At 47.1% G+C, this 24,223-nt stretch overlaps 1 protein-coding gene across 4 annotated transcripts in view; it reads left to right on the top strand.

The window, feature by feature from the left end:
- LOC109864606 (protein bicaudal D homolog 1-like) overlaps nt 1-24,223 on the top strand; it is a 37,120-nt gene that overhangs the window by 3,370 nt on the left and 9,527 nt on the right. For all 4 annotated transcript variants that reach the window (XR_004204184.1, XM_031797349.1, XM_031797348.1 and 1 more), the window contains exons 2-4: nt 21,224-21,436; nt 22,111-22,263; nt 22,649-23,125. Coding sequence is in view for 3 of the 4 variants with exons in the window: in XM_031797349.1 (XP_031653209.1) it covers nt 21,224-21,436; nt 22,111-22,263; nt 22,649-23,125 (843 nt within the window). In the remaining variant the exon portion in view is untranslated. The remainder of the gene's footprint in view (nt 1-21,223; nt 21,437-22,110; nt 22,264-22,648; nt 23,126-24,223) is intronic.

The raw sequence follows: 24,223 nt of genomic DNA, 5'->3' as shown, positions 1-24,223 counted from the left end.
TCCTCCTCTCCACCCCCTCTCCTCTCCTCCTCTCTCCCTTGGCCATGGCCACTCATCCTTAGAGAAAGTCTTCATCTGGTCTAGGCTTCCATCAGTCAGCTCAATACCTAATTTAATCTCAATTAACTCCCATCGATCACTATGTTTCTCAGGCATACCGCTGCTGCTGCTACTGGGGAAAGGGCTATATTGGTCGCAGAATGATCTATCTAGATTGGACTATTTGTTGACAGTTATCTCACGTTGTTGTAATAATAGGTTTTCTTTACCACTTTGAGAAAAGGTTGATTTCCTACTTTTACTAGTCCTGTGGATAGTAGTCTTCCACACAGTGGTCTGGTCCAGTTGGTGTTGCAGGGAAAAGGTCATTGTAGCTAGAATTGCCTCATCATCTTCCCTGAGACCTGAAGTAACTGAATAAACTGTCACGTCTTAACCTGAAGCTGAGCTTTGATTGGTTTACTGGGGCTGACAGTTGGCTTTGGGGTGCAGAGTTATACTTGAGACATATGGCAGTATGCAGGCTTGGTACCTGCTCAATTGGTAAAGTATCAGGCATCCACTTCTTTAGGTTTTTCTTGATGTGTTGTGATCTGGACTACTCTGTTCCTCATTGCTCATTTAGACCAGTTCAGAAGGAAAGCTACTTTAAGCACAGACATGCATGCTGGAAACAGTATACCATGACCACCATGTTTCCTCTGTGAGCTCTACTGGAAACAGTCCACCGTGACCACCGTGACCACCGTGTTCCTTCTCTGAGGTTTACTGGAAACAGTCCACCATGACCCCCGTGTTCCCTCTGTGAGCTTTACTGGAAACAGTCCACCATGACCACCGTGTTCCCTCTGTGAGCTTTACTGGAAACAGTCCACCATGACCACTGTGTTCCCTCTGTGAGCTTTAGTGGAAACAGTCCACCGTGACCACCGTGTTCCCTCTGTGAGCTCTACTGGAAACAGTCCACCATGACCCCCGTGTTCCCTCTGTGAGCTTTACTGGAAACAGTCCACCATGACCACCGTGTTCCCTCTGTGAGCTTTACTGGAAACAGTCCACCATGACCCCCGTGTTCCCTCTGTGAGCTTTACTGGAAACAGTCCACCATGACCACTGTGTTCCCTCTCTGAGCTTTACTGGAAACAGTCCACCATGACCCCCGTGTTCCCTCTGTGAGCTTTACTGGAAACAGTCCACCATGACCACCGTGTTCCCTCTGTGAGCTTTACTGGAAACAGTCCACCATGACCACCGTGTTCCCTCTGTGAGCTTTACTGGAAACAGTCCACCATGACCACCGTGTTCCCTCTGTGAGCTTTACTGGAAACAGTCCACCATGACCACCGTGTTCCCTCTGTGAGCTTTACTGGATGAAAGGGAAAAAGTGAGACTTTGTCATAAATGATTCATCATAGCATGCTCTGCTTTCATCATGGTAGTGTTGTGCTAGACAGTCAGTTTCATTTCAAGGGAATGTACAAGCCTGATTGTTAATGATCAACTCAGGAACCTAACCAGATCTCCTCAGGGTACAGGTAGCAGGAGTCAGTGATTCTAAGCAATATCAAGTGTTTATGCTAGATATTTCCCTGAGCCAAATTTAAACCTGAATTTAAACCAACATTTTCTAATTCAGACATTAACCTACAGTGACAGTCTGCCTTCTGTGCTACGTCTTAAGTCATTCTGTTCATTCTAAAACATGATGTAATTGACTCCTGATATAATATAATCATTAGGTAATTGAGTTCTTCAGAAGGCCTGGTATAATGTAATAGCCATTGGTTAACAACGGGATAGGACCCAGAAGGACCAGCCTTGGTAATAAAGATCTACTGACAGCTTGATGTTAATCAGCCTGCTCCACAGTAGCCCATCAGATTGGTTTTGAAGGGAGGTATATTTAGGCTCTGCTCATTTTATTGATTTACACTCACTCCATCTAGGAATTGGTGCATTCATTTTTTAAATTGGAAGTGGTTTTCAAAGAGTAGGTTATAGTACTATGTAGTACAGTGAGCTCCAGAAGTATTGGGACAGTGACAATTATTTTGTTTTGGCTCTGTACTCCAGCACTTTGAAATGATACAATTACTACGAGGTTAAAATGCATGCTGTCAACTTTAATTTGAGGGTGTTTTGTGTTTCAGATTGTTTTGTGTTCAGTAGAAATAAATGGTAAATGATGTATTGTGTAATTTTGGAGACGCTTTTATTGTAAATAAGAATATAGTAGTTTTCTAAACACTTCTACATTAATGTGGATGCTACCATGGTTACAGATAGTCCTAAATGAATCGTGAGTAATGATGAGTGAGAAAGTTACAGAAAGTTCCAGATGCACAAATATCATACCCCCAAGACATGCTAACCATGCTAACCATCATCAAAACAACAGGGGAGGTTAGCATTTTTGTGGGGGTATGATATTTGTGCATCTGTAATTTTCTCACTCATTATTATTCACGATTCATTCAGGATTATCCGTAACCATGGTAGCATCCACATTAATGGAGAAATGTTTAAAAACATATTCTACAATAAAAGTGGCTCCAAAATGACACAATACATTATTTACCATTTTATTTCTATTGGGCACAAAGTCATCTGAAACAGAACCAAAACGAACAGCAAATGCATCCAACAGATGTGTAGAGTTACAAGCTTGATATAGTCATTGTGTGCTAGGAAAATGTGACCAAATACTCAGCTTTTGACTACTTTAATGCACATTTAAGTGACATTGTCCCAATACCTGACAGTCTACACTTGTATCGTTTCAAATCCAAAGTGCTGGAGTACAGAGGCAAAATAACTTCAAATGGGTCGCTGTCCCAAAACTTTTGGAGCTCATTGTATATGTACTGTGTTATATGTAGAACAGGGAGGAAGTGGAAGTGATTAGGGAATATCAGTAACTGTTAAGAGTGCTTGAAGTGAGAGTTTTCCATTTCCTGTGTAAAGTGCACCAGTGTCTGGGAGGAGCTGGGTGGAGTAAACAGGCTATCTACACCTCTCTGCTATACATTCCTCTATCTAAGCCTGTGAAGCCTCCCTCACTCTATAGCTAGCTATACATTACACACACATTACATCATCAAAAATGACGATAAATTCAGCGTGCATTAGCACTGCAGTCAGGCAAAATCAGAAACGCCCGACCCTCAACTCCCATTATGTCATACACAAACAACCAATGGGATGCGTCCTTCTCTAGCTTAACAGAGTATACTGTATATAATCAAGTTGTCGCTAGACGCTGATCCCAGGTCAGTTCTAAGGCCCCGTGGTTCATTTTAGAATGTGTAAGCTGATCCTAGAACAGCGTCCGAGAGCCACTGCTACCTGGACCTTACCTTGACAGGAAGCAAATGGATCCATGTCTGCATGTCTATGCTAAAGCATTAGTGTGAGTTACGGTATAGCTACTGACCGTCTATCATTGGCTCTCAGAGCGAGGAGAATGACTTAGGTCTATTAGGAAAGAACATTAGCCAAATGCATTATGTCTTGACCACTGTAGGGTATAGTGTATTTGGCTGGGAATCTATCCCTCATCTGATCATACTGCAGAATGATCTAAAATACTGAAATGCTAAGAAAACTTCTTCTGCACACTTACTGTAGTGTGTCAGTGAATCTTTTCAGTTTATTGTGAGCAATTCACTGTGGGCAAAAAAATAAATGAGGCCTACTTTGACTGAATGGCTAAAGTCTCACAGACCTTTCAAACCCCAGAGTGGATGAAGTCCCTTATCGGTAGGCTAACTTTTCTTCAACAGCTACTGTATTTGGTCTGATTCCAAGTGGCACCCTATTCCCTACATAGTGCACTACTTTTGACCAGAGCCCTTTAGGGTGCCATCTGCCTCTCTTTAAATTATGGATTCTTCCTCTTGGTCACATGTTCACAGGCACTTAAGAAACAGCTGGGAAAACCTCTGGATGCCTGATGTCAGTCTGTATTACCCACATAGAGCACACAGGGATAGGCTGAATAATTCAACAAGGCGGTGGCTCTCCCATAACCAACCAAAACATAGAAATATGTTGTGCGGACTCCGGCCGCAAAACCTGAACCTATAGGGGAGGGTCTGGGTGGGCATCTGTCCGCGGTGGCGGCTCTGGTGCTGGACGTGGCCCCCACTTCACCGTAGTCTTCCCCCACCTTGTCCGCTTCCGTGACCTCCTAGCCACGGCAACCCTACTTAATAACACGGGACAGAGGGGCAGCTCGGGACAGAGGGGCAGCTCGGGACAGAGGGGCTCTTCAGACTCCGGCAGCACAGGAGAGGAGGAAGGCTCTGGCAGATCCTGGCTGACTGGCAGATCTGGAAGAGTCTGGCTGACTGGCGGATCTGGAAGAGTCTGGCTGACTGGCGGATCTGGAAGAGTCTGGCTGACTGGCGGATCTGGAAGAGTCTGGCTGACTGGCGGATCTGGAAGAGTCTGGCTGACTGGCGGATCTGGAAGAGTCTGGCTGACTGGCGGATCTGGAAGAGTCTGGCAGACTGGCGGATCTGGAAGAGTCTGGCTGACTGGCGGATCTGGAAGAGTCTGGCGGATCTGGAAGAGTCTGGCAGACTGGCGGATCTGGAAGAGTCTGGCAGACTGGCGGATCTGGAAGAGTCTGGCAGACTGGCGGATCTGGAATTAACCCTTAGACTCCTGAGAGGGTGGCTGAGAACAGTATCTCGTAAGTGTTCCTAGTGTGGTTGTTGATGTAGTGGTTGGAGGGAAGGGGGAGACAATGTAACCTGACTGAAAGATTCCTTCCATCCCTCCAGACACATCTCAGAATACCATCCATGCATGATAGGACACCATCATATTACACGCACGCGACACACACACACACACGGGCATGATGCACCGAGGTGGAGACTATGGAGGAAGCAAAACAGAGACACAGAGAGATCGCTCTCTCACTATCAGTTAAACGTGTTGTGCTCAAGCTGGATTAGAACAGAATCTACACACCCTGCCTATCTCCTGTTCTGTTCCTGGTCCAGTACACCCAACCCAAGGTTATCTTTCAGAGAGGGTGTACTTCAAAAGGCCTGTGTTGTACTGCAGTGGGGCTCCTTCTTCAAAGAGCAATGGGTCTCCCACGTCTGCAGCCCTCCTGGGCCCTGTATTGATTAGTATCTGTTTAAGGCTGCTGAGCCATGTGCTGCTAACCCTTAGCTAGCGAACTCTCTAACTCAGCTAATCAGGACACAGTGAGAGGGGCATACAAACAGGGAACCCGGTAAGGATAAGGTATATTGTGCTGATTTGATTCTGAGGCTCATGCACAGTGTTTGATGAGAGTTAACCTGCAAAAACACCTCATATGATAGGTCATTTCTTCATGGGCTGTGTTGCGTGATTATCTGTGGACGTATGGCGGTTTGATGGGGAGGAGATGGATACAGTACATAACTGTGTGTATGCGAGGCGTGGGCACACATAAAATTGAAGTCGAAAGTTTACATACACCTTAGCCAAATGCATTTAAACTCAGTTTTTCAAGTAGGTCAGTTAGGATCACCACTTTATTAAAAGAATGTGACATTTCAGAATAATAGTAGAGAGAATGATTTATTTCAGCTTTAATATCTTTCATCACATTCCAAGTGGGTCAGAAGTTTACATACACTCAATTAGTATTTGGTAGCATTGCCTTTAAATTGTTTAACTTGGGTCAAATGTTTCGGGTAGCCTTCCACAAGCGTCTCAAAATAAGTTGGGTGAATTTTGGCCCATTCCCCCTGACAGAGCTGGTGTAACTGAGTCAGGTTTGTAGGCCTCCTTGCTTGCACACGCGTTTTCAATTCTGGCCACACATGTTCTATAAGATTGAGGTCAGGGCTTTGTGATGGCCACTCCAATACCTTGACTTTGTTGTCCTTGAGGCATCTCGCCACAACTTTGGAAGTATGCTAGGGGTCATTGTCCATTTGGAAGACCAAGCTTTACTTCCTGACTGATGTCTTGAGATGTTGCTTCAATATATCCACATCATTTTCCAACCTCATAATGCCATCTTTTTTGTGAAGTGCACCATTCCCTCCTGCAACAAAGCACCCCCACAACATGATGTTGCCACCCCCGTGCTTCACGGTTGGGATGGTGTTCTTCGGCTTGCAAGCCTCCCCCTTTTTCCTCCAAACATAACGAAGGTCATCATGGCTGATTTCTTTTGATTTTCCCATGATGTCAAGCAAAGAGGCAGTGAGTTTGAAGGTAGGCCTTGAAATACATCCACAGGTACACCTCCAATGTGTTTCAAATTACGTCAATTAGCCTATCAGAGGCTTCTAAAGCCATGACATTATTTTCAGGATTTTCCAAGCTGTTTAAAGTCACAGTCAACTTAGTGTATGTAAACGTCTGACCCACTGGAATTATAAGTGAAATAATCGGTCTGTAAATAATTATTGGAAAAATTACTTGTGTCATGCACAAAGTAGATGTCCTAACCGACTTGGCAAAACTATAGTTTGTTAACAATACATGTGTGGAGTGGTTGAAAAACCTGTTTTAATGACTCCAACCCAATCGTCCGACTTTGTATATACATGTAACTGCCAAAATAAAGGAAACACCAACATAAATAGTCTTAATAGGGTGTTGGACCACCACAAACCAGAACAGCTTCAGTGCACCTTGGCATAGATTCTACAAGTGTCTGGAACTCTATTGGAGGGATGTGACACCATTCTTCCTCAAGAAATTCCATAGTTTGTTTTGTTGATGGTGGTGGAAAACGCTGTCTCAGGCACTGCTCCAGAATCTCCCATAAGTTTTCATTTGGGTTGAGATCTGGTGACTGAGAGACACACACACACACTGTAACGGTTCTCTTGTGGTGAAGGAGAGTCGGACCAAAATGCGGCGTGTAGATTGCGATCCATGTTTAATAAACAAACGTAAAACACGAATCAATACAAACACTACAAAAACAAAGAACGTAATGAACGTAATGAAAACCGAAACAGCCCTATCTGGTGCAAACACAGAGAGAGGAATAAGGACAATCACCCACCAACACACAGTGAAACCCAGGCTACCTAAATAAGGTTCCCAATCAGAGACAATGACTAACACATGCCTCTGATTGAGAACCATATCAGGCCAGACATAGAAATAGACAAACTAGACAATGAAACAGAATGCCCACTCAGCTCACACCCTGACCAACCAAAACATAGAAATATGTTCCCCCCCCCCCCCCAGGTGCGGACTCCGGCCGCAAAACCTGAACCTATAGGGGAGGGTCTGGGTGGGCATCTGTCCTCGGTGGCGGCTCTGGTGCTGGACGTGGCCCCCACTTCACCGTAGTCTTCCCCCACCTTGTCCGCTTCCGTGACCTCCTAGCCACGGCAACCCTACTTAATAACACGGGACTAAGGGGCAGCTCGGGACAGAGGGGCAGCTCGGGACAGAGGGGCTCTTCAGACTCCGGCAGCACAGGAGAGGAGGAAGGCTCTGGCGGATCTGGAAGAGTCTGGCGGATCTGGAAGAGTCTGGCGGATCTGGAAGAGTCTGGCAGACTGGCGGATCTGGAAGAGTCTGGCAGACTGGCGGATCTGGAAGAGTCTGGCAGACTGGCGGATCTGGAAGAGTCTGGCAGACTGGCGGATCCTGGAAGAGTCTGGCAGACTGGCGGATCCTGGAAGAGTCTGGCAGACTGGCGGATCCTGGAAGAGTCTGGCAGACTGGCGGATCCTGGCTGACTGGCAGATCTGGAAGAGTCTGGCGGATCCTGGCTGACTGACGGCTCTGGCTGCTCCATGCAGACTGGCAGCTCTGGCAGCTCCTTGCAGACTGGCAGCTCCTTGCAGACTGGCAGCTCCTTGCAGACTGGCAGCTCTGGCTGCTCCATGCAGACTGACAGCTCTGGCTGCGCTAAACAGGCAGGAGACTCCGGCAACGCTGTAGAGGCGGAAGGCTCTGGCAGCGCTAAACAGGCGGGAGACTCCGGCAGCGCAGGAGAGGAGGAAGGCTCTGGCAGCGCTGGAGAGGCGAGGCGCACTGTAGGCCTGATGCGTGGTGCTGGCACTGGTGGTACTGGACCGAGAACACGCACAGGAAGCCTGGTGCGGGGAGCTGCTACCGGAGGGCTGGGGTGTGGAGGTGGTACTGGATAGACCGGACCGTGCAGGCGCACTGGAGCTCTTGAGCACCGAGCCTGCCCAACCTTACCTGGTTGAATACTCTGTCACTCTGCCAGTGCGGCAAGGTGGAATAGCCCGCACTGGGCTATGCAGGCGAACCGGGGACACCGTGCGCAAGGCTGGTACCATGTAAGCATTTGGCTCGACGCTCAATCTAGCCCGGCCGATACGCGGAGCTGGAATATACCGCACCGGGCTATGCACCCGCACTGGAGACACCGTGCACACCACAGCATAACACGGTGCCTGCCCGGTTTCTCTAGCCCCCCGGTAAGCACAGGGAGTTTGCGCAGGTCTCCTACCTGGCATAGCCATACTCCCTGTGAGCCCCCCAAGACATTTTTGGGGCTGACTCTCAGGCTTCCATCCGCGTCGCCGTGCTGCCTCCTCATACCAGCGCCTCTCCGCTTTCGCCTCCAGTTCTTCCTTGGGACGGCGATATTCTCCAGGCTGAGCCCAGGGTCCTTCACCGTCCAGTTCGTCCTCCCATGTCCATAAATCCTTCTGTTTCTCCTGCTGTTGCTGTTGCCTGTTAAATCAAATCAAATCAAAATCAAATCAAATGTATTTATATAGCCCTTCGTACATCAGCTGATATCTCAAAGTGCTGTACAGAAACCCAGCCTAAAACCCCAAACAGCAAGCAATGCAGGTGTAGAAGCACAGTGGCTAGGAAAAACTCCCTAGAAAGGCCAATACCTAGGAAGAAACCTAGAGAGGAACCAGGCTATGTGGGGTGGCCAGTCCTCTTCTGGCTGTGCCGGGTGGAGATTATAACAGAACATGGCCAAGATGTTCAAATGTTCATAAATGACCAGCATGGTCGAATAATAATAAGGCAGAACAGTTGAAACTGGAGCAGCAGCACAGTCAGGTGGAAGTTGAAACTGGAGCAGCAGCATGGCCAGGTGGACTGGGGACAGCAAGGAGTCATCATGTCAGGTAGTCCTGGGGCATGGTCCTAGGGCTCAGGTCAGTTGAAACTGGAACAGCAGCATGGCCAGGTGGACTGGGGACAGCAAGGAGTCATCATGTCAGGTAGTCCTGGGACATGGTCCTAGGGCTCAGGTCCTCCGAGAGAAAGAAAGAGAGAAGGAGAGAATTAGAGAACGCACACTTAGATTCACAGGACACCGAATAGGACAGGAGAAGTACTCCAGATATAACAAACTGACCCCAGCCCCCCGACACATAAACTACTGCAGCATAAATACTGGAGGCTGTTACCACGCCACTTGGTCCTGTTGTGGTGGGTGATTCTGTAACGGTTCTCTTGTGGTGAAGGAGAGTCGGACCAAAATGCGGCGTGTAGATTGCGATCCATGTTTAATAAACAAACGTAAAACACGAATCAATACAAACACTACAAAAACAAAGAACGTAACGAAAACCGAAACAGTCCTATCTGGTGCAAACACAGAGACAGGAACAATCACCCACAAACACACAGTGAAACCCAGGCTACCTAAATATGGTTCCCAATCAGAGACAATGACTAACACATGCCTCTGATTGAGAACCATATCAGGCCAGACATAGAAATAGACAAACTAGACAATGAAACATAGAATGCCCACTCAGCTCCCACCCTGACCAACCAAAACATAGAAATATACAAAGTAAACTATGGTCAGGGTGTGACACACACACACAGCATTTAAGCCCCCTATGGTCCTCTAAGACACCTCTTTCAAAGTCACTGAGATCTATTCTTCTAGCCATGGTAGTCAAAATAATGGGCAACTGGGCATGACCCTAAGCATGATGGGATGTTAATTGCTTAATTAACTCAGGCACCACGTGTGTGGAAGCATCTGCTTTCAATATACTCTGCATCCCTCATTTACTCAAGTGTTTCGTTTATTTTGGCAGTTACATGTACAGTGCAATGTCTACAGAATGAATTGTCCCTTGAATCCCCACTTCACTCCACCCCCCTCCCTCCAGCCCACCTCCTGTTGCCCAGAGGGGGAGTTCAGCTATAGTTTTAATAGTCCCCTCCAGAGGTCCTCCACTGTCACTGTGTCATTGACCGACCAGGCAGAAAAAAAGTCAATTAACTAACAGTGATATGTCCTTCATATCGATCGAACTGGGCCCCATGTGAGTTTAGTGTGAGGTCACTAAGATATGACAGCCGTTGTCACCAATCCTTGTCCTGGGAGAGTTATAGGAAGTGCGGGTATTCGTTCCAGCCCAGCACAAATTCAAGCATTCCATAATTATCAAGACCTTAGTTACAGTCATTGAATCAGGTGGATTTTAGAGCTGGGCTGGAATGAAATCCTGCATTGTACATACTAGGGGGTAGAAGAGAGGCTGTGTATCTAACAGGAGTGTGTGTGTTCAGGGCTGTAGACCAGTGTTTCTCTCCACAGGTGGAGTTACACTCTGCTGGTCTGTATTAGTCTGGCACAGATCAGATGGCTCCTGACAGACCCAAGATGGTGTGAAATGGAGAGTTTAACAGGGTGTCACTCTGTGCCAGTGCATGGCCCTGTGTGAGCTCCAAGAGCTCCTAATGATGACATCACCCCTGTTAATGAGTGGGCCAGCTGAGTCCATCGGAGGGAGAGGGGACAGTGAAAGGGCACTGTCTATCCATTATAAAGAGAAAGAAAGAGAACCGGAGAGGGAAGAGGGGGAGAGAGGAGAGAGGAGAGACAGGGCAGTATGGTGAATCCGTCTATTGTCTTGGGAAAGGGCTTTCTGTGAGAATGGTTGCTGAATACTGCCGTGTGTATGTGTGAGTGTCCACTTAGGTAACGTAAATAAAATATAGGCCACGTTCATTCGACCCCTTTGGCTGATGTGCGTTGTTTGGTCTGTTGATACCACAGCAGAAAGCTCTGTGACTCCTTGGCACGGGCAGTCCACAACACTGGCTAGCTCTACAGGGAGGGTGTGAGAAACTCAAGAGGTACGGCCCATTAGTATTCGGTTAGAGTAGTTGTCTAAAGACACAAAGGAGAGAAAAAAAGGAGAGAAAGGGAAATGGAAGAGATGGGGAGAGAGTTAATTATATATAGCGAGAGAGGGGGAAAAGACACCGTGATAGAAAAACACTGTGAAACAGGCAAAGTGCCAGAAACAATTTCAAACTGCTAATATTTCTCCCATTCTTCTCTGTCAGGCTGGCCGTGAGAGGTAGAAAGAGTGAGGTTTGGAGAATGTAAAACAGTCTGTTGTTATAGTAATCACAAAAAAAGCTTATTTCCCTGCCATCCTCTCTGTCAGACCATGGTGTCCTATGAGACTATAAAGCCTGAGGGCCTCTGTCAGAGGAGCAGGCAGTCTGTCTCTTTCTCTGCCGCCCGTCTGGTGGCTCCCTCCGCAGGGCGTGGTCTCTCAGTCAGTCTGCGTGGTCCAGTCCCGTGTGGCGCGAACTCGCCTCGCAAACGCACGTGATCATCCTCCCTCAAGCGTCTTAGCTGATCACGTCACCTCAAAAGCCAGCTAATGAGGTGACGCAAGCGGGACACTTAAGGCTGAGGAGTACGTTTCACACCCCATGTGCTGCATAGGCACTCGCTCTGGATCAGAGTGTCTGTTAAAATGGCAAATGTATTACCCTTTCTGTCTTTTGCAGTGTTACACCTGCGTTTGCATGAGAAGGGCCAAGGGCTGGTGGACACTGAGTCTAGAGTGACAGTCTACAAGCTGTCCAGAGACTTCTGTACCTGGATAGACACTGCTTGGGCTGTTCTGAGGAGGCCAGGGGACCTTGGGTACGACAGGAACAGGTCGATATAGGTCAGCCATTACTCCTTAATACTGTGCTGTGCTGTGCTTTGGGTGTTCACAGAGATGTTTCACAGCCAGGAGCATGGATAATGGAGGAGCAACATTTTCACCACCCACATACCCAGATCAGAGTGCTGACCTCTGCCAGCTTGTGAGAGCGTGGTTCACTAAGTTGGGTCGCCTGCAAGAAGAGGCTGGATAGAAATCCGCCAGCGACACGGTGGAGGACTCCCCCGTAAAGTCCACCAGCGACACGGTGGAGGACTCCTCCGTAAAGTCCACCAGCGACACGGTGGAGGACTCCTCCGTAAAGTCCACCAGCGACACGGTGGAGGACTCCTCCGTAAAGTCCACCGGGCTGCTGCAGCAGGTGTTAGAGGGTGTCCATTCTGCACTGCCACGCTTGTTTAGAGAGATTCTGGGGATTAAGCAGATACTGGACCGTCGGGGGGAACACCAGGAGGGTGAGGGAAATGATCCTATAGTTCAAGACTCCGGAGCTGGGTGGCCTTTTGCACAGCCAGCAAAAAGGCTCTGTCTGCACTGGCTGTGACGGTGGCTCAGAAAGAGCCTGGGCTGAGGGCAACAGGGTGGCCGGGGAAATCGGGATCCGGCTATTCTCTGATAAGCCTCCGATAGAGAAGCGAACAGATGATCGCTCAGAACAGATACGTGTCGCACCTTGATCCATCAGGGGGGGTTGTTCTGTGGGGAGGAGGAGACAGTGCAGCATCTGTTTTTTTCTTGTTCCAGGCTGGTTTTTTCTTCTCTCTCCTTGGTGGGTGATTTACAGGGCTAAGGTTGGGGTTGACTCTGGACCTACATGTTGGAAGGCCTAGGTATAGCGTGGCCAACAGGTGGAGGGACTACCTAGTAAACTACCTGTTGGGGGCAGAGAAAAATGACAATGTGGAAAACCAGGAAACATGAGATGCAGGGGGAGGGTGTACAGAGCCCAGAGCTGTGCTGCTGGGGCAGGTGCAGGCTTGGCTCACACTGGAGCATGTACAGTATATGGGGGCTGGTGAACCATCTGGGGGACTTTGTAGGGGTGTGGGGCATCAGGGGGGTTCTATGTACAGTAGATGAGGAGGGGGCTAAGTTGTAATTATCTAGGTACGTTAAAATGAAGTAAAGATTTAGCTTTTAATGATGTAACTATTGGGCCAGTAAAGGTCTTAAAAAAAATTATAATTCCTCTCTAAGTTGAGCGGGTGATGGAGATATCCCTAAGGTACTGTGTCAGGAGGATGTGTCTCTGAAAGTAGGACACAAAACAGCATAACAAATGTCTTAGTGATACCTGAAGATTACTGTAGGACTATATGAGCGAGTGGCACAGATTTCTGGGGGCACCGATTTCTATGTAACACGTGGACTATGAGTGAGTGTAAGTGGTTAGAGACCTCTGAATGACAGGAACATCTGTCTGTGATGAGAACCAGAGTGAAGAAGTGGACTTAAACAGACCCAGTTTCCTGTAGCAATGTTATAATGCCACACACACACACACCTCAGACGCCACAGTCTGTTATTGTCTGTGGTATTGTTTACTTTCTGTCATATTGGAGATTCCAGGAAACGTCTCTGGTTGATCATCAATATATCGAGAGGCTAATATCACTTCCATGGTACACGATGTAATCTAATGTCATCCCCTGTGCTTTCTCTCCTCTCTCTTCTCTCTCTCTCTTTCTTGCTCTCTCTCTCTCACACACTCTCGCTCTCTCTCTGAGACGAGGACTAACATAAAATAGAGAGGCGGTGTGAGAGAAAGAGAGCGAGAGAGAGAGAGAGCGAGAGAGAGAGAGAGAGAGAGCGAGAGAGAGAGAGAGAGAGAGCGAGAAGACAGAGAAGAAAGCACAGGGGATGACATCAGATTACATCTCAGACAGTCTGCCTCTCTGTGGAAACCAATACCAACCTGCGGGTTTGAACTGCCATGTTTTCAACCGGGCCCACCTTGTAGGGGGGCGGATTTAAGAACCAGCAGCTGCGGTTTGATCATTCCATCGCTACTGTTACCACCATCTTTTGGATGAAGACCATAGACTGTGTTTGACTGCTTGACCAGGCATCCCTGAGTGTGTCTGTCTGTTGGAAAGAGCCCTTAAACTCCCCATGTGCTCTTAATATCTCTCTAGACTAGAGCCCTAAACCCTCCATGTGCTCTTAATATCCCTCTAGACTAGAGCCCTAAACCCTCCATGTGCTCTTAATACCCCTCTAGGCTAGAGCCCTAAACCCTCCATGTGCTCTTAATACCCCTCTAGACTCGAGCCCTAAACCCTCCATGTGCTCTTAATAGCCCTCTAGACTAGAGCCCTAAACCCTCCATGTGCTCTTAATACCCCTCTAGACTCGAGCCCTAAACCCTCCATGTGCTCTTAATACCCCTCTAGACTCGAGCCCTAAACCCTCCATGTGCTCGTAATACCCCTCTAGACTAGAGCCCTAAACCCTCCATGTGCTCTTAATACCTCTCTAGACTAGAGCCCTAAAGCCTTTCTGTGCTTCTCCCTCACTAGAGCATCCTAGCAGTATGTCTGGTGACTCAGCCTCTTCCTGTAAATGATGTCATTTATTTATCTTTAGAAGGAGCAGAGAAAGTGTCCTCTCCTCTGAGGGATAATATACTGAGACACATCCTCTCATTTCATCTCCTCTCACCACTTCCTGATATCAAAAAGCAGGAATTGCTGTCAATGACTCTGTGTATAGCAAACTGAAACATGCAAACCAGGTGACCAGTTTGTAAGCGTTTGTACCGTTAGTGTCACTGTCCTTGGTGCTGAAACATTAAGTTCTACTGAAGCGTTAGCCCACGGATGCAGTTCAACATGATCTCTATCCCATGGAATGTCTGTTCGAAACACTGCTCATATAGGCTACCACACAAGTGAGTCAATGTTTCATGTTGGTTAGAAGTGCACTACACAGGGAATACATAGGGTCTCATTTGAGACAAAACCACATTAGGATAATGTCTGTCCAAGCCAGAACAGAGACATAACCACACTAGGATAATGTCTGTCCTAGCCAGGCAGAGACATAACCACACTAGGATAATGTCTGTCCTAGCCAGGCAGACATAACCACACTAGGATAATGTCTGTCCTAGCCAGGCAGACATAACCACACTAGGATCATGTCTGTCCTAGCCAGGCAGAGACATAACCACACTAGGATAATGTCTGTCCTAGCCAGGCAGACATAACCACACTAGGATCATGTCTGTCCTAGCCAGGCAGAGACATAACCACACTAGGATCATGTCTGTCCTAGCCAGGCAGAGACATAACCACACTAGGATCATGTCTGTCCTAGCCAGGCAGAGACATAACCACACTAGGATCATGTCTGTCCTAGCCAGGCAGAGACATAACCACACTAGGATCATGTCTGTCCTAGCCAGGCAGAGACATAACCACACTAGGATCATGTCTGTCCTAGCCAGGCAGAGACATAACCACACTAGGATCATGTCTGTCCTAGCCAGGCAGAGACATAACCACACTAGGATCATGTCTGTCCTAGCCAGGCAGAGACATAACCACACTAGGATCATGTCTGTCCTAGCCAGGCAGAGACATAACCACATTAGGATCATGTCTGTCCAAGCCAGAACAGAGACATAACCACACTAGGATAATGTCTGTCCTAGCCAGGCAGAGACATAACCACACTAGGATAATGTCTGTCCTAGCCAGGCAGAGACATAACCACACTAGGATAATGTCTGCCCAGGCCAGGTAGAGACATAACCACACTAGGATAATGTCTGCCCAGGCCAGGTAGAGTCATAACCACACTAGGATAATGTCTGTCCTAGCCAGGCAGAGACATAACCACACTATGATAATGCCTGTCCTAGCCAGGCAGAGACATAACCACACTAGGATAATGCCTGTCCTAGCCAGGCAGAGACATAACCACACTAGGATAATGTCTGTCCAAGCCAGGCAGAGACATAACCACACTAGGATCATGTCTGTCCTAGCCAGGCAGAGACATAACCACACTAGGATAATGTCTGTCCAAGCCAGGCAGAGACATAACCACACTAGGATAATGTCTGTCCTAGCCAGGCAGAGACATAACCACACTAGGATAATGTCTGTCCTAGCCAGGCAGAGACATAACCACACTAGGATAATGTCTGTCCTAGCCAGGCAGAGACATAACCACACTAGGATAATGTCTGTCCTAGCCAGGCAGAGACATAACCACACTAGGATAATGTCTGTCCTAGCCAGGCAGAGACATAACCACACTAGGATAATGTCTGTCCTAGCCAGGCAGAGACATAACCACACTAGGATAATGTCTGTCCTAGCCAGGCAGAGACATAACCACACTAGGATCATGTCTGTCCTAGCCAGGCAGAGACATAACCACACTAGGATCATGTCTGTCCTAGCCAGGCAGAGACATAACCACACTAGGATCATGTCTGTCCAAGCCAGGCAGAGACATAACCACACTAGGATCATGTCTGTCCTAGCCAGGCAGAGACATAACCACACTAGGATCATGTCTGTCCTAGCCAGGCAGAGACATAACCACACTAGGATCATGTCTGTCCTAGCCAGGCAGAGACATAACCACACTAGGATCATGTCTGTCCAAGCCAGGCAGAGACATAACTACACTAGGATAATGTCTGTCCAAGCCAGGCAGAGACATAACCACACTAGGATAATGTCTGTCCAAGCCAGGCAGAGACATAACCACACTAGGATAATGTCTGTCCTAGCCAGGCAGAGACATAACCACACTAGGATAATGTCTGTCCAAGCCAGGCAGAGACATAACCACACTAGGATAATGTCTGTCCTAGCCAGGCAGAGACATAACCACACTAGGATAATGTCTGTCCAAGCCAGGCATAGAGTGCGTTGAGAGAGGCTACATATTGGGATTTGCAGCAAATAAAAAGGCTTGGTGGCACTGTGGCCTGTTCTGCTCTGCTCTGTAACGCCTCATCTGTCTCTAGTCAAGCGGGGAGAATGTTCTACTCTACTGTCAGAGGAAATTGGATGACCAGCATTAGGGAATGCATCCCAAATGGCACCCTATATGGAGCCCATATGGCTCTGGTCAAATGTAGTGCACTATATAGGGAATAGGGTGCCATACTCAGCTTATCTTCTCCACTTAAAGTGAGTGGCTGCGATAAGAGTTGATGCCATTGTAATGAAATTGTAGGGGGACATTGTTTCATTTAGGATGACATTTACTCAACCCATAGAGGTGTAAAAAAACAATGATTTAATGTGGCTTTTACCTTGATGTATGCAGTCATCGTGTAAGTTATTCCTCATACATTTATATAGGTATGACCCACCTCTTTGACCATAGATTGGTAGACCAGTTACTTGCCATGGGTAATATACAGTTGAAGTAATATACATTTAAACTCAGTTGTTCACTATTCCTGACATTTAATCCAAGTAAAAATTCCCTGTCTTAGGTCAGTTAGGAACACCACTTTATTTTAAGAATGTGAAATGTCAGAAGAGTAGTAGAGAGAATTATTTCTTTCAGTTTTATTTCTTTCATCACATTCCTAGTGGTCAGAAGTTTACATACACTCGATTCCAACAATAAGTTGGGTGAATTTTGGCCCATTCCTCCTGACAGAGCTGGTGTAACTGAGTCAGGTTTGTAGGCCTCCTTGCTCGCACATGCTTTTTCAGTTTTGCCCACAAATGCTCTATAGGATTGAGGTCAGGGCTTTGTGATGGCCACTCCAATACCTTGACCTTAAGCCATTTTGCCACAACTTTGGAAGTATGCTTGGGGTCATTGCCCATTTGGAAGACCCATTTACGACAAAGCTTTAACTGATGGCTGATGTCTTGAGATGTTGCTTCAATATATCCACATAATGTCCTTTCCTCATGATGATGCCATCTATTTTATGAAGTGCACCAGTCCCTCCTGCAGCAAAGCACCCCCACAACATAATGCTGCCACCACCGTGCTTCACGGTTGGGACGGTGTTCTTCGGCTTGCAAGCCTCCCCCTTTTCCCTCCAAACATAATATAGATATACAGTGGGGTAAAAAAGTATTTAGTCAGCCACCAATTGTGCAAGTTCTCCCACATAAAAAGATGAGAGGCCTGTAATTTTCATCATAGGTACACTTCAACTATGACAGACAAAATGAGAAAAGAAATCCAGAAAATCACATTGTAGGATTTTTTATGAAGTTATTTGTAAATTATGGTGGAAAATAAGTATTTGGTCAATAACAAAAGTTTATCTCAATACTTTGTCATTGCCAACAAAGGGTATAAAACAGAGGTCAAACGTTTTCTGTAAGTCTTCACAAGGTTTTCACACACTTGCTGGTATTTTGGCCCATTCCTCCATGCAGATCTCCTCTAGAGCAGTGATGTTTTGGGGCTGTTGCTGGGCAACACGGACTTTCAACTCCCTCCAAAGAATTTCTACGGGATTGAGATCTGGAGACTGGCTAGGCCACTCCAGGACCTTGAAATGCTTCTTACGAGGCCACTCCTTCGTTGCCAGGGCGGTGCGTTTGGGATCATTGTCATGCTGAAAGACCCAGCCATGTTTCATCTTCAATGCCCTTGCTGATGGAAAGAGGTTTTCACTCAAAATCTCACGATACATGACCACATTCATTCTTTCCTTTACATGGATCAGTCGTCCTGGTCCCTTTGCAGAAAAACAGCCCCAAAGCATGATGTTTCCACCCCCATGCTTCACAGTAGGTATGGTGTTATTTGGCTGCAACTCAGCATTCTTTGTCCTCCAAACACGACGAGTTGAGTTTTTACCAAAAAGTTATATTTTGGTTTCATCTGACCATATGACATTCTCCCAATCTTCTTCTGGATCATCAAAATGCTCAGACGGGCCTGGACATGTACTGGCTTAAGCAGGGGGACACGTCTGGCACTGCAGGATTTGAGTCCCTGGCGGCGTAGTGTGTTACTGATGGTAGGCTTTGTTACTTTGGTCCCAGCTCTCTGCAGGTCATTCACTAGGTCCCCCCGTGTGGTTCTGGGATTTTTGCTCACCGTTCTTGTGATCATTTTGAGCCCACGGGGTGAGATCTTGCGTGGAGCCCCAGATCGAGGGAGATTATCAGTGGTCTTGTATGTCTTCCATTTCCTAATATTTGCTCCCACAGTTGATTTCTTCAAACCAAGCTGCTTACCTATTGCAGATTCAGTCTTCCCAGCCTGGTGCAGATCTACAATTTTGTTTATGGTGTCCTTTGACAGCTCTTTGGTCTTGGCCATAGTGGAGTTTGGAGTGTAACTGTTTGAGGTTGTGGACAGGTGTCTTTTATACTGATAACAAATTCAAACAGGTGTCATTAATACAGGTAACGAGTGGAGGACAGAGGAGCCTCTTAAAGAAGTTGTTTACAGGTCTGTGAGAGCCAGAAATCTTGCTTGTTTGTAGGTGACCAAATACTTATTTTCCACCATAATTTGCAAATAAATTAATGAAAAATCCTACAATGTGATTTTCTGGATTTTTTTTTCTCATTTCGTCTGTCATAGTTGAAGTGTACCTATGATGAAAATGACAGGCCTCTCATCTGTTTATGTGGCAGAACTTGCACAATTGGTGGCTGACTAAATACTTTTTTGCCCCACTGTAGATACTTTTGTACCTGTTTCCTCCAGCATCTTCACAAGGTCCTTTGCTGTTGTTCTGGGATTGATTTGCACCTTTCGCACCAAAGTACGTTCATCTCTAGGAGACAGAACAAGTCTCCTTCCTGAGCGGTATGACGGCTGCGTGGTCCCATGGTGTTTATACTTGCGTACTTGCGTTTGTACAGATGAACGGGGTACCTTCAAGGGTTTGGAAATCGCTCCCAAGGATGAACCAGACTTGTGGAGGTCTCCAATTATTTTCTGAGGTCTTGGCTGATTTCTTTTGATTTTCCCATGATGTCAAGCAAAGAGGCACTGAGTTTGAAGGTAGGCCTTGAAATACATCCACAGGTACACCTCCAATTGACTCAAATGATGTCAATTAGCCTATCAGAAGCTTATAAAGCCATGGCATTATTTTCTGGACTTTTTCCAAGCTGTTTAAAGTCAGTCAACTTAGTGTATGTAAACGTCTGACCCACTGGAATTGTGATACAGTGAATTATAAGGGAAATAATCTGTCTGTAAACAATTGTTGGAAAAATGACTTTGTTAACAAGAAATTTGTGAAGTGGTTGAAAAAGGAGTTTTAATGACTCCAACATAAGTGTATGTAACCATCCGACTTCAACTCTAGGTGCTGTATTTCTCTTTACTGTGTACTGTACATGCGTTTGGAAATCCAGCTGAAATTGTATGTGCTTTCTTGATTAAAGGACACCTTTCATTAAAAGCTAGCATATAGTGACATCTGACATAGTGTGTGTGTGTGTGTGTGTGTGTGTGTGTGTGTGTGTGTGTGTGTTGGCAGATGAAGGGCAGTGTATCATCATCAAACCACACATGACCTTTAAACATTCAAACGCTGGAGAAAAGGTCTCGTCCCTTTTCAGTTGCAAACAGCTTCAAAACAGAACATATAACGGTCATAAACTACACAACATCCAGACGTTCCTCAGTATCTCCACTAGTTCTGATGTTTAAGTATGCTGAATCTGTCAGTTGACACATACATCTCTGTGCAAAATCATTACTCTCTCTGTTACAGTGTGGACACGTGAGTCTGAATCGCACCGCTGAAGCTGAACTAATAGGAGAGTGATGAATAGCCTGTGGTAGTCCACTGTGGAGTCCCTGCATGGCTGTTTCAGTAGACTGTACTTATTCGGTGGCCCTGTAGGGAACATTACGTTTGTCTTCCCTCTTGTCCGACTTTACGTTAAGTGCACTTAATCGTATGTATTTACATGATCATTACATTTAGGTTACGTTTAGGTTCAGCACCACATCATTTAAAGTGCTTCCACACCGAAAAGTGAGCAACGTGCTGTGTTCGGTGTTCTGTTTCTAGAAGGGGAGCAGGATTCTTTGCCTCTCTCCGTGTGTGTGTGTGTGTTAGGGCTGCACAGTGAATCCCCCCCAAAAAATGCAGTTAGATGTTTTTGCCCATATCATCCAGCCCTACTGTGTGTCCTGTGGGGTTTTGTTATGCTGTCTGCAATGTACACCAGACTAAGTGGTGGAAGAGTTTCAGATGGTGGTTGCTCTTTACCTATCAATATATGTTATCGGAGTCAAAAAATAGCATTTACATAACCAGGACGTCCATGATGTGATCCTATGCAACTGAAACGTCATAACTTCTCTCTCGCCCCTCCTCTGCCCCTGCCCAGGCGTTTGGCCAGACCTTCTCCACCCAGCGCAAGGTGGCTGCGGACGGGGAGACCAACGAAGAGACCCTCCTACAGGAGTCAGCCACTAAGGAGGCGTATTACATGAGTCGCCTGCTGGGGATCCAGTCAGAGCTCAAACAGAGCCGGGCCGTCACAGTCAACACACAGGCCGACAACGAACACCTCAGTACCCTGCTGCAGGAGCTCAGAGAGGTGAGGCACCAGGGGTTAGAGGTCAGGGGGGAGGGGTTTAGTGGAGACTCTGTTACAATGATGCTTGTACGAATTCGAACCCAGTCGCAGAGAAACAGCAAGCAGAGGTAAGGGTAAATCCAGAGGTTTCTGTCAATACTTTAAGTAAATAAGGCAACAGCACAATAGTGCACAAAAACAAAACATAAGACCTAAGCAAGGATCCAGGCCAACAGAGGAACCAAAGTAGCCAGGTGAACAGAGGGGGAAATCAAACACAGGTGAAACCAATAAGAAACAATCAGGGTAACCTGGAAACTAGAAACAAGGTAAGGGTGCCCTCCAGTGGTAACCTAAGGAAATACACTCAAAATAAAACAAACTGTGACAGACTCAGAACTGGGTACTTACTATATACATGTATGCACAGTTATTATTTGATCTTAAACACGTTTTAGTGTGTGTGGCTATCAATGCCAACCGGTCAATCAATAAAATGTATTTAAGGTGTCCTAGGCTATAAAGTCCTTTTCATGTCAACATTTGTCACAAAATGCTTTACAGTAAATCCTTGTTATGTTTGATAGTAAACCAGTCCCATGTTGTTTTGTGAAAATAACCACATCTTGTGTATTTGACAGAAGCCAGGGTTGTGTGTGATAACTAAACCCCTGGTGTTTGTGTCTGTCCTGTAGAGTAATGAGATGTTGGAGCTGCAGCGGAGCCGGATGAGAGAGGAGATCAGGGAATATAAGTTCAGAGAGGCGCGACTCCTACAGGACTACACTGAGCTGGAGGAGGAGAACATCACCCTGCAGAAACTAGTGTCCACTCTCAAACAGAATCAGGCGAGGGAACACACACACATGCATGCGGTTGCACACACACACACACACACTGTATCCCCATCCCTACCACCACATGATGCCTCTCCCTCTCTGCTTACCTCTTCCTCCCCTCCCCCTTTCCACTCTCTCCTTCCCACCCCCTTCCTTCCTCCCCCTTCCTCCCTTCCTCCCTCCTTCCCACCCCCTTCCTCCCTCCTTCCCACCCCCTTCCTCCCTCCTACCCTCCCCCTTCCCACCCCCTTCCTTCCTCCCTCCTACCCACCCCTTCCTCCCTCCTACCCACCCCCTTCCTCCCTCCTTCCCACCTCCCTCCTACCCTCCCCCTTCCTCCCTCCTTCCCACCTCCCTCCTACCCTCCCCCTTCCTCCCTCCTTCCCTCCCTCAGGTGGAGTACGAGGGGTTAAAGCATGAGATCAAGGTTCTGGAGGAGGAGACCGAGCTGCTGAACAGTCAGTTAGAAGACGCCTTACGTCTCAAAGACATCTCCGAGGCCCAGCTAGAGGAGGCCCTGGACTCCCTGAAGAGCGAGCGGGAGCAGAAGAAGCACCTCCGCAAGGAGCTGGTCCACCACCTCAGCCTGTGTGATGTCCAATACACGGGCAGCGCCCACCTCACTTTCACCTCAGCTCCACCTAGTGGCACGGCTACGCCTGTCTCCGCCCTGTCGCCCAGCTCAGAGGAGCCGGGCAGGTGTAACGGGCATCTACATGGAGGGTCAGGAACTGGGACGGGGACAGGGTCACTGCCCAGGGCCAATGGAGAGTGTCGGGGAGCGGGGAGGAAAGGAGAGGGGATGGTGTCGGATCTGTTCAGTGAGATGAACCTGACAGAGATACAGAAGCTCAAGCAGCAGCTGCTACAGGTGGGTGGAGAAGTACGGTTCACTCGGTTAGAATGAGTAGAGTGGAGTTTCGGGAGCCTCTGGAGTTTGGTGCTCAGATTTGTCAGTGTTATAAGCATGTAACAATGACAGGAGGATATCTGAACACTTTGGCAAACATAAACATACTCATTCAAACTCATTAATGTACACACAAACAATATTACAAAGTGAACACATGTACACACTGAAACTGTACAAATGAACACGTCTATATCCCCACATCAGCCCCATATTGTAGATGTGGGAATAAGTGTTGAATTATTCAGTGAGAGAGACTGCTGACATAACCTCACTGCATACAGCTCTCTATTCCTGCTCTCCCTCTCTCTCTCTATCGCTCCCTAACTCTTCTCAGTCTCTCCGTCTCTCTCTGTCTCACTCGGCCTGCCCCTCCCTTTCTCTGTCTCTTTTAAGACTATAAATAATACAGTTTATCCCAGCAGTCAAATAAAGCACCAGTTAGAAGCACCAGTGAGAAGTTGTGGGAACAGCTGTTACTGAACCTCTGGCTGTTACATGGACTCTAATCTAAATGTCCGCCATTTTGTTTTATAGTGGGTGTCTTCTCTTCTGTAGTTTCCTCCAGCCCAGTGGGCCAGTGAGATGAAGATGCAGTAGGATGTGTGTGGGGTTGATATGTGTCCAACCATTCACTGCAGTTCCGCAAGGTGAAACTGCATCTCCCCACACATTCCCTCAGCCTCTATCCGATTGGCTGGACTGGAGGAAAGGCTTATTTATATCCTCACTGACACACTAGACTATCGATTCACCCCCAGTAGTGTGCAAGGTTTACTGTTCCCTCTGAAAGTGTGCAGGGTTTAGGCCCTGCTGAAATAAAACTGCATAGATCAGCATACATTTCAAGCTGGTCCATGCTGGTATTTGCTGGTCTATGCTGATTAGTGCTGGTCGGATGCTGGTCAAGCTGGTCAGACAAGAATGGTCTAGCTGGTCACGCTAGTCTGTCCAGCATGGTCTAAGCTGGGTATGCCGGTTTACTAGGATAGTAAACTAGCTGGTTTTGCTGGTGACCAGCCTTCGCTGTGTTTTGGACACATACCAGCTTATGCTGGT

Source organism: Oncorhynchus kisutch, linkage group LG19 (genome assembly GCF_002021735.2).
Source record: "Oncorhynchus kisutch isolate 150728-3 linkage group LG19, Okis_V2, whole genome shotgun sequence".
Classification (NCBI taxonomy): domain Eukaryota; kingdom Metazoa; phylum Chordata; class Actinopteri; order Salmoniformes; family Salmonidae; genus Oncorhynchus; species Oncorhynchus kisutch.
This window is presented reverse-complemented; position numbering and strand designations above follow the sequence as displayed.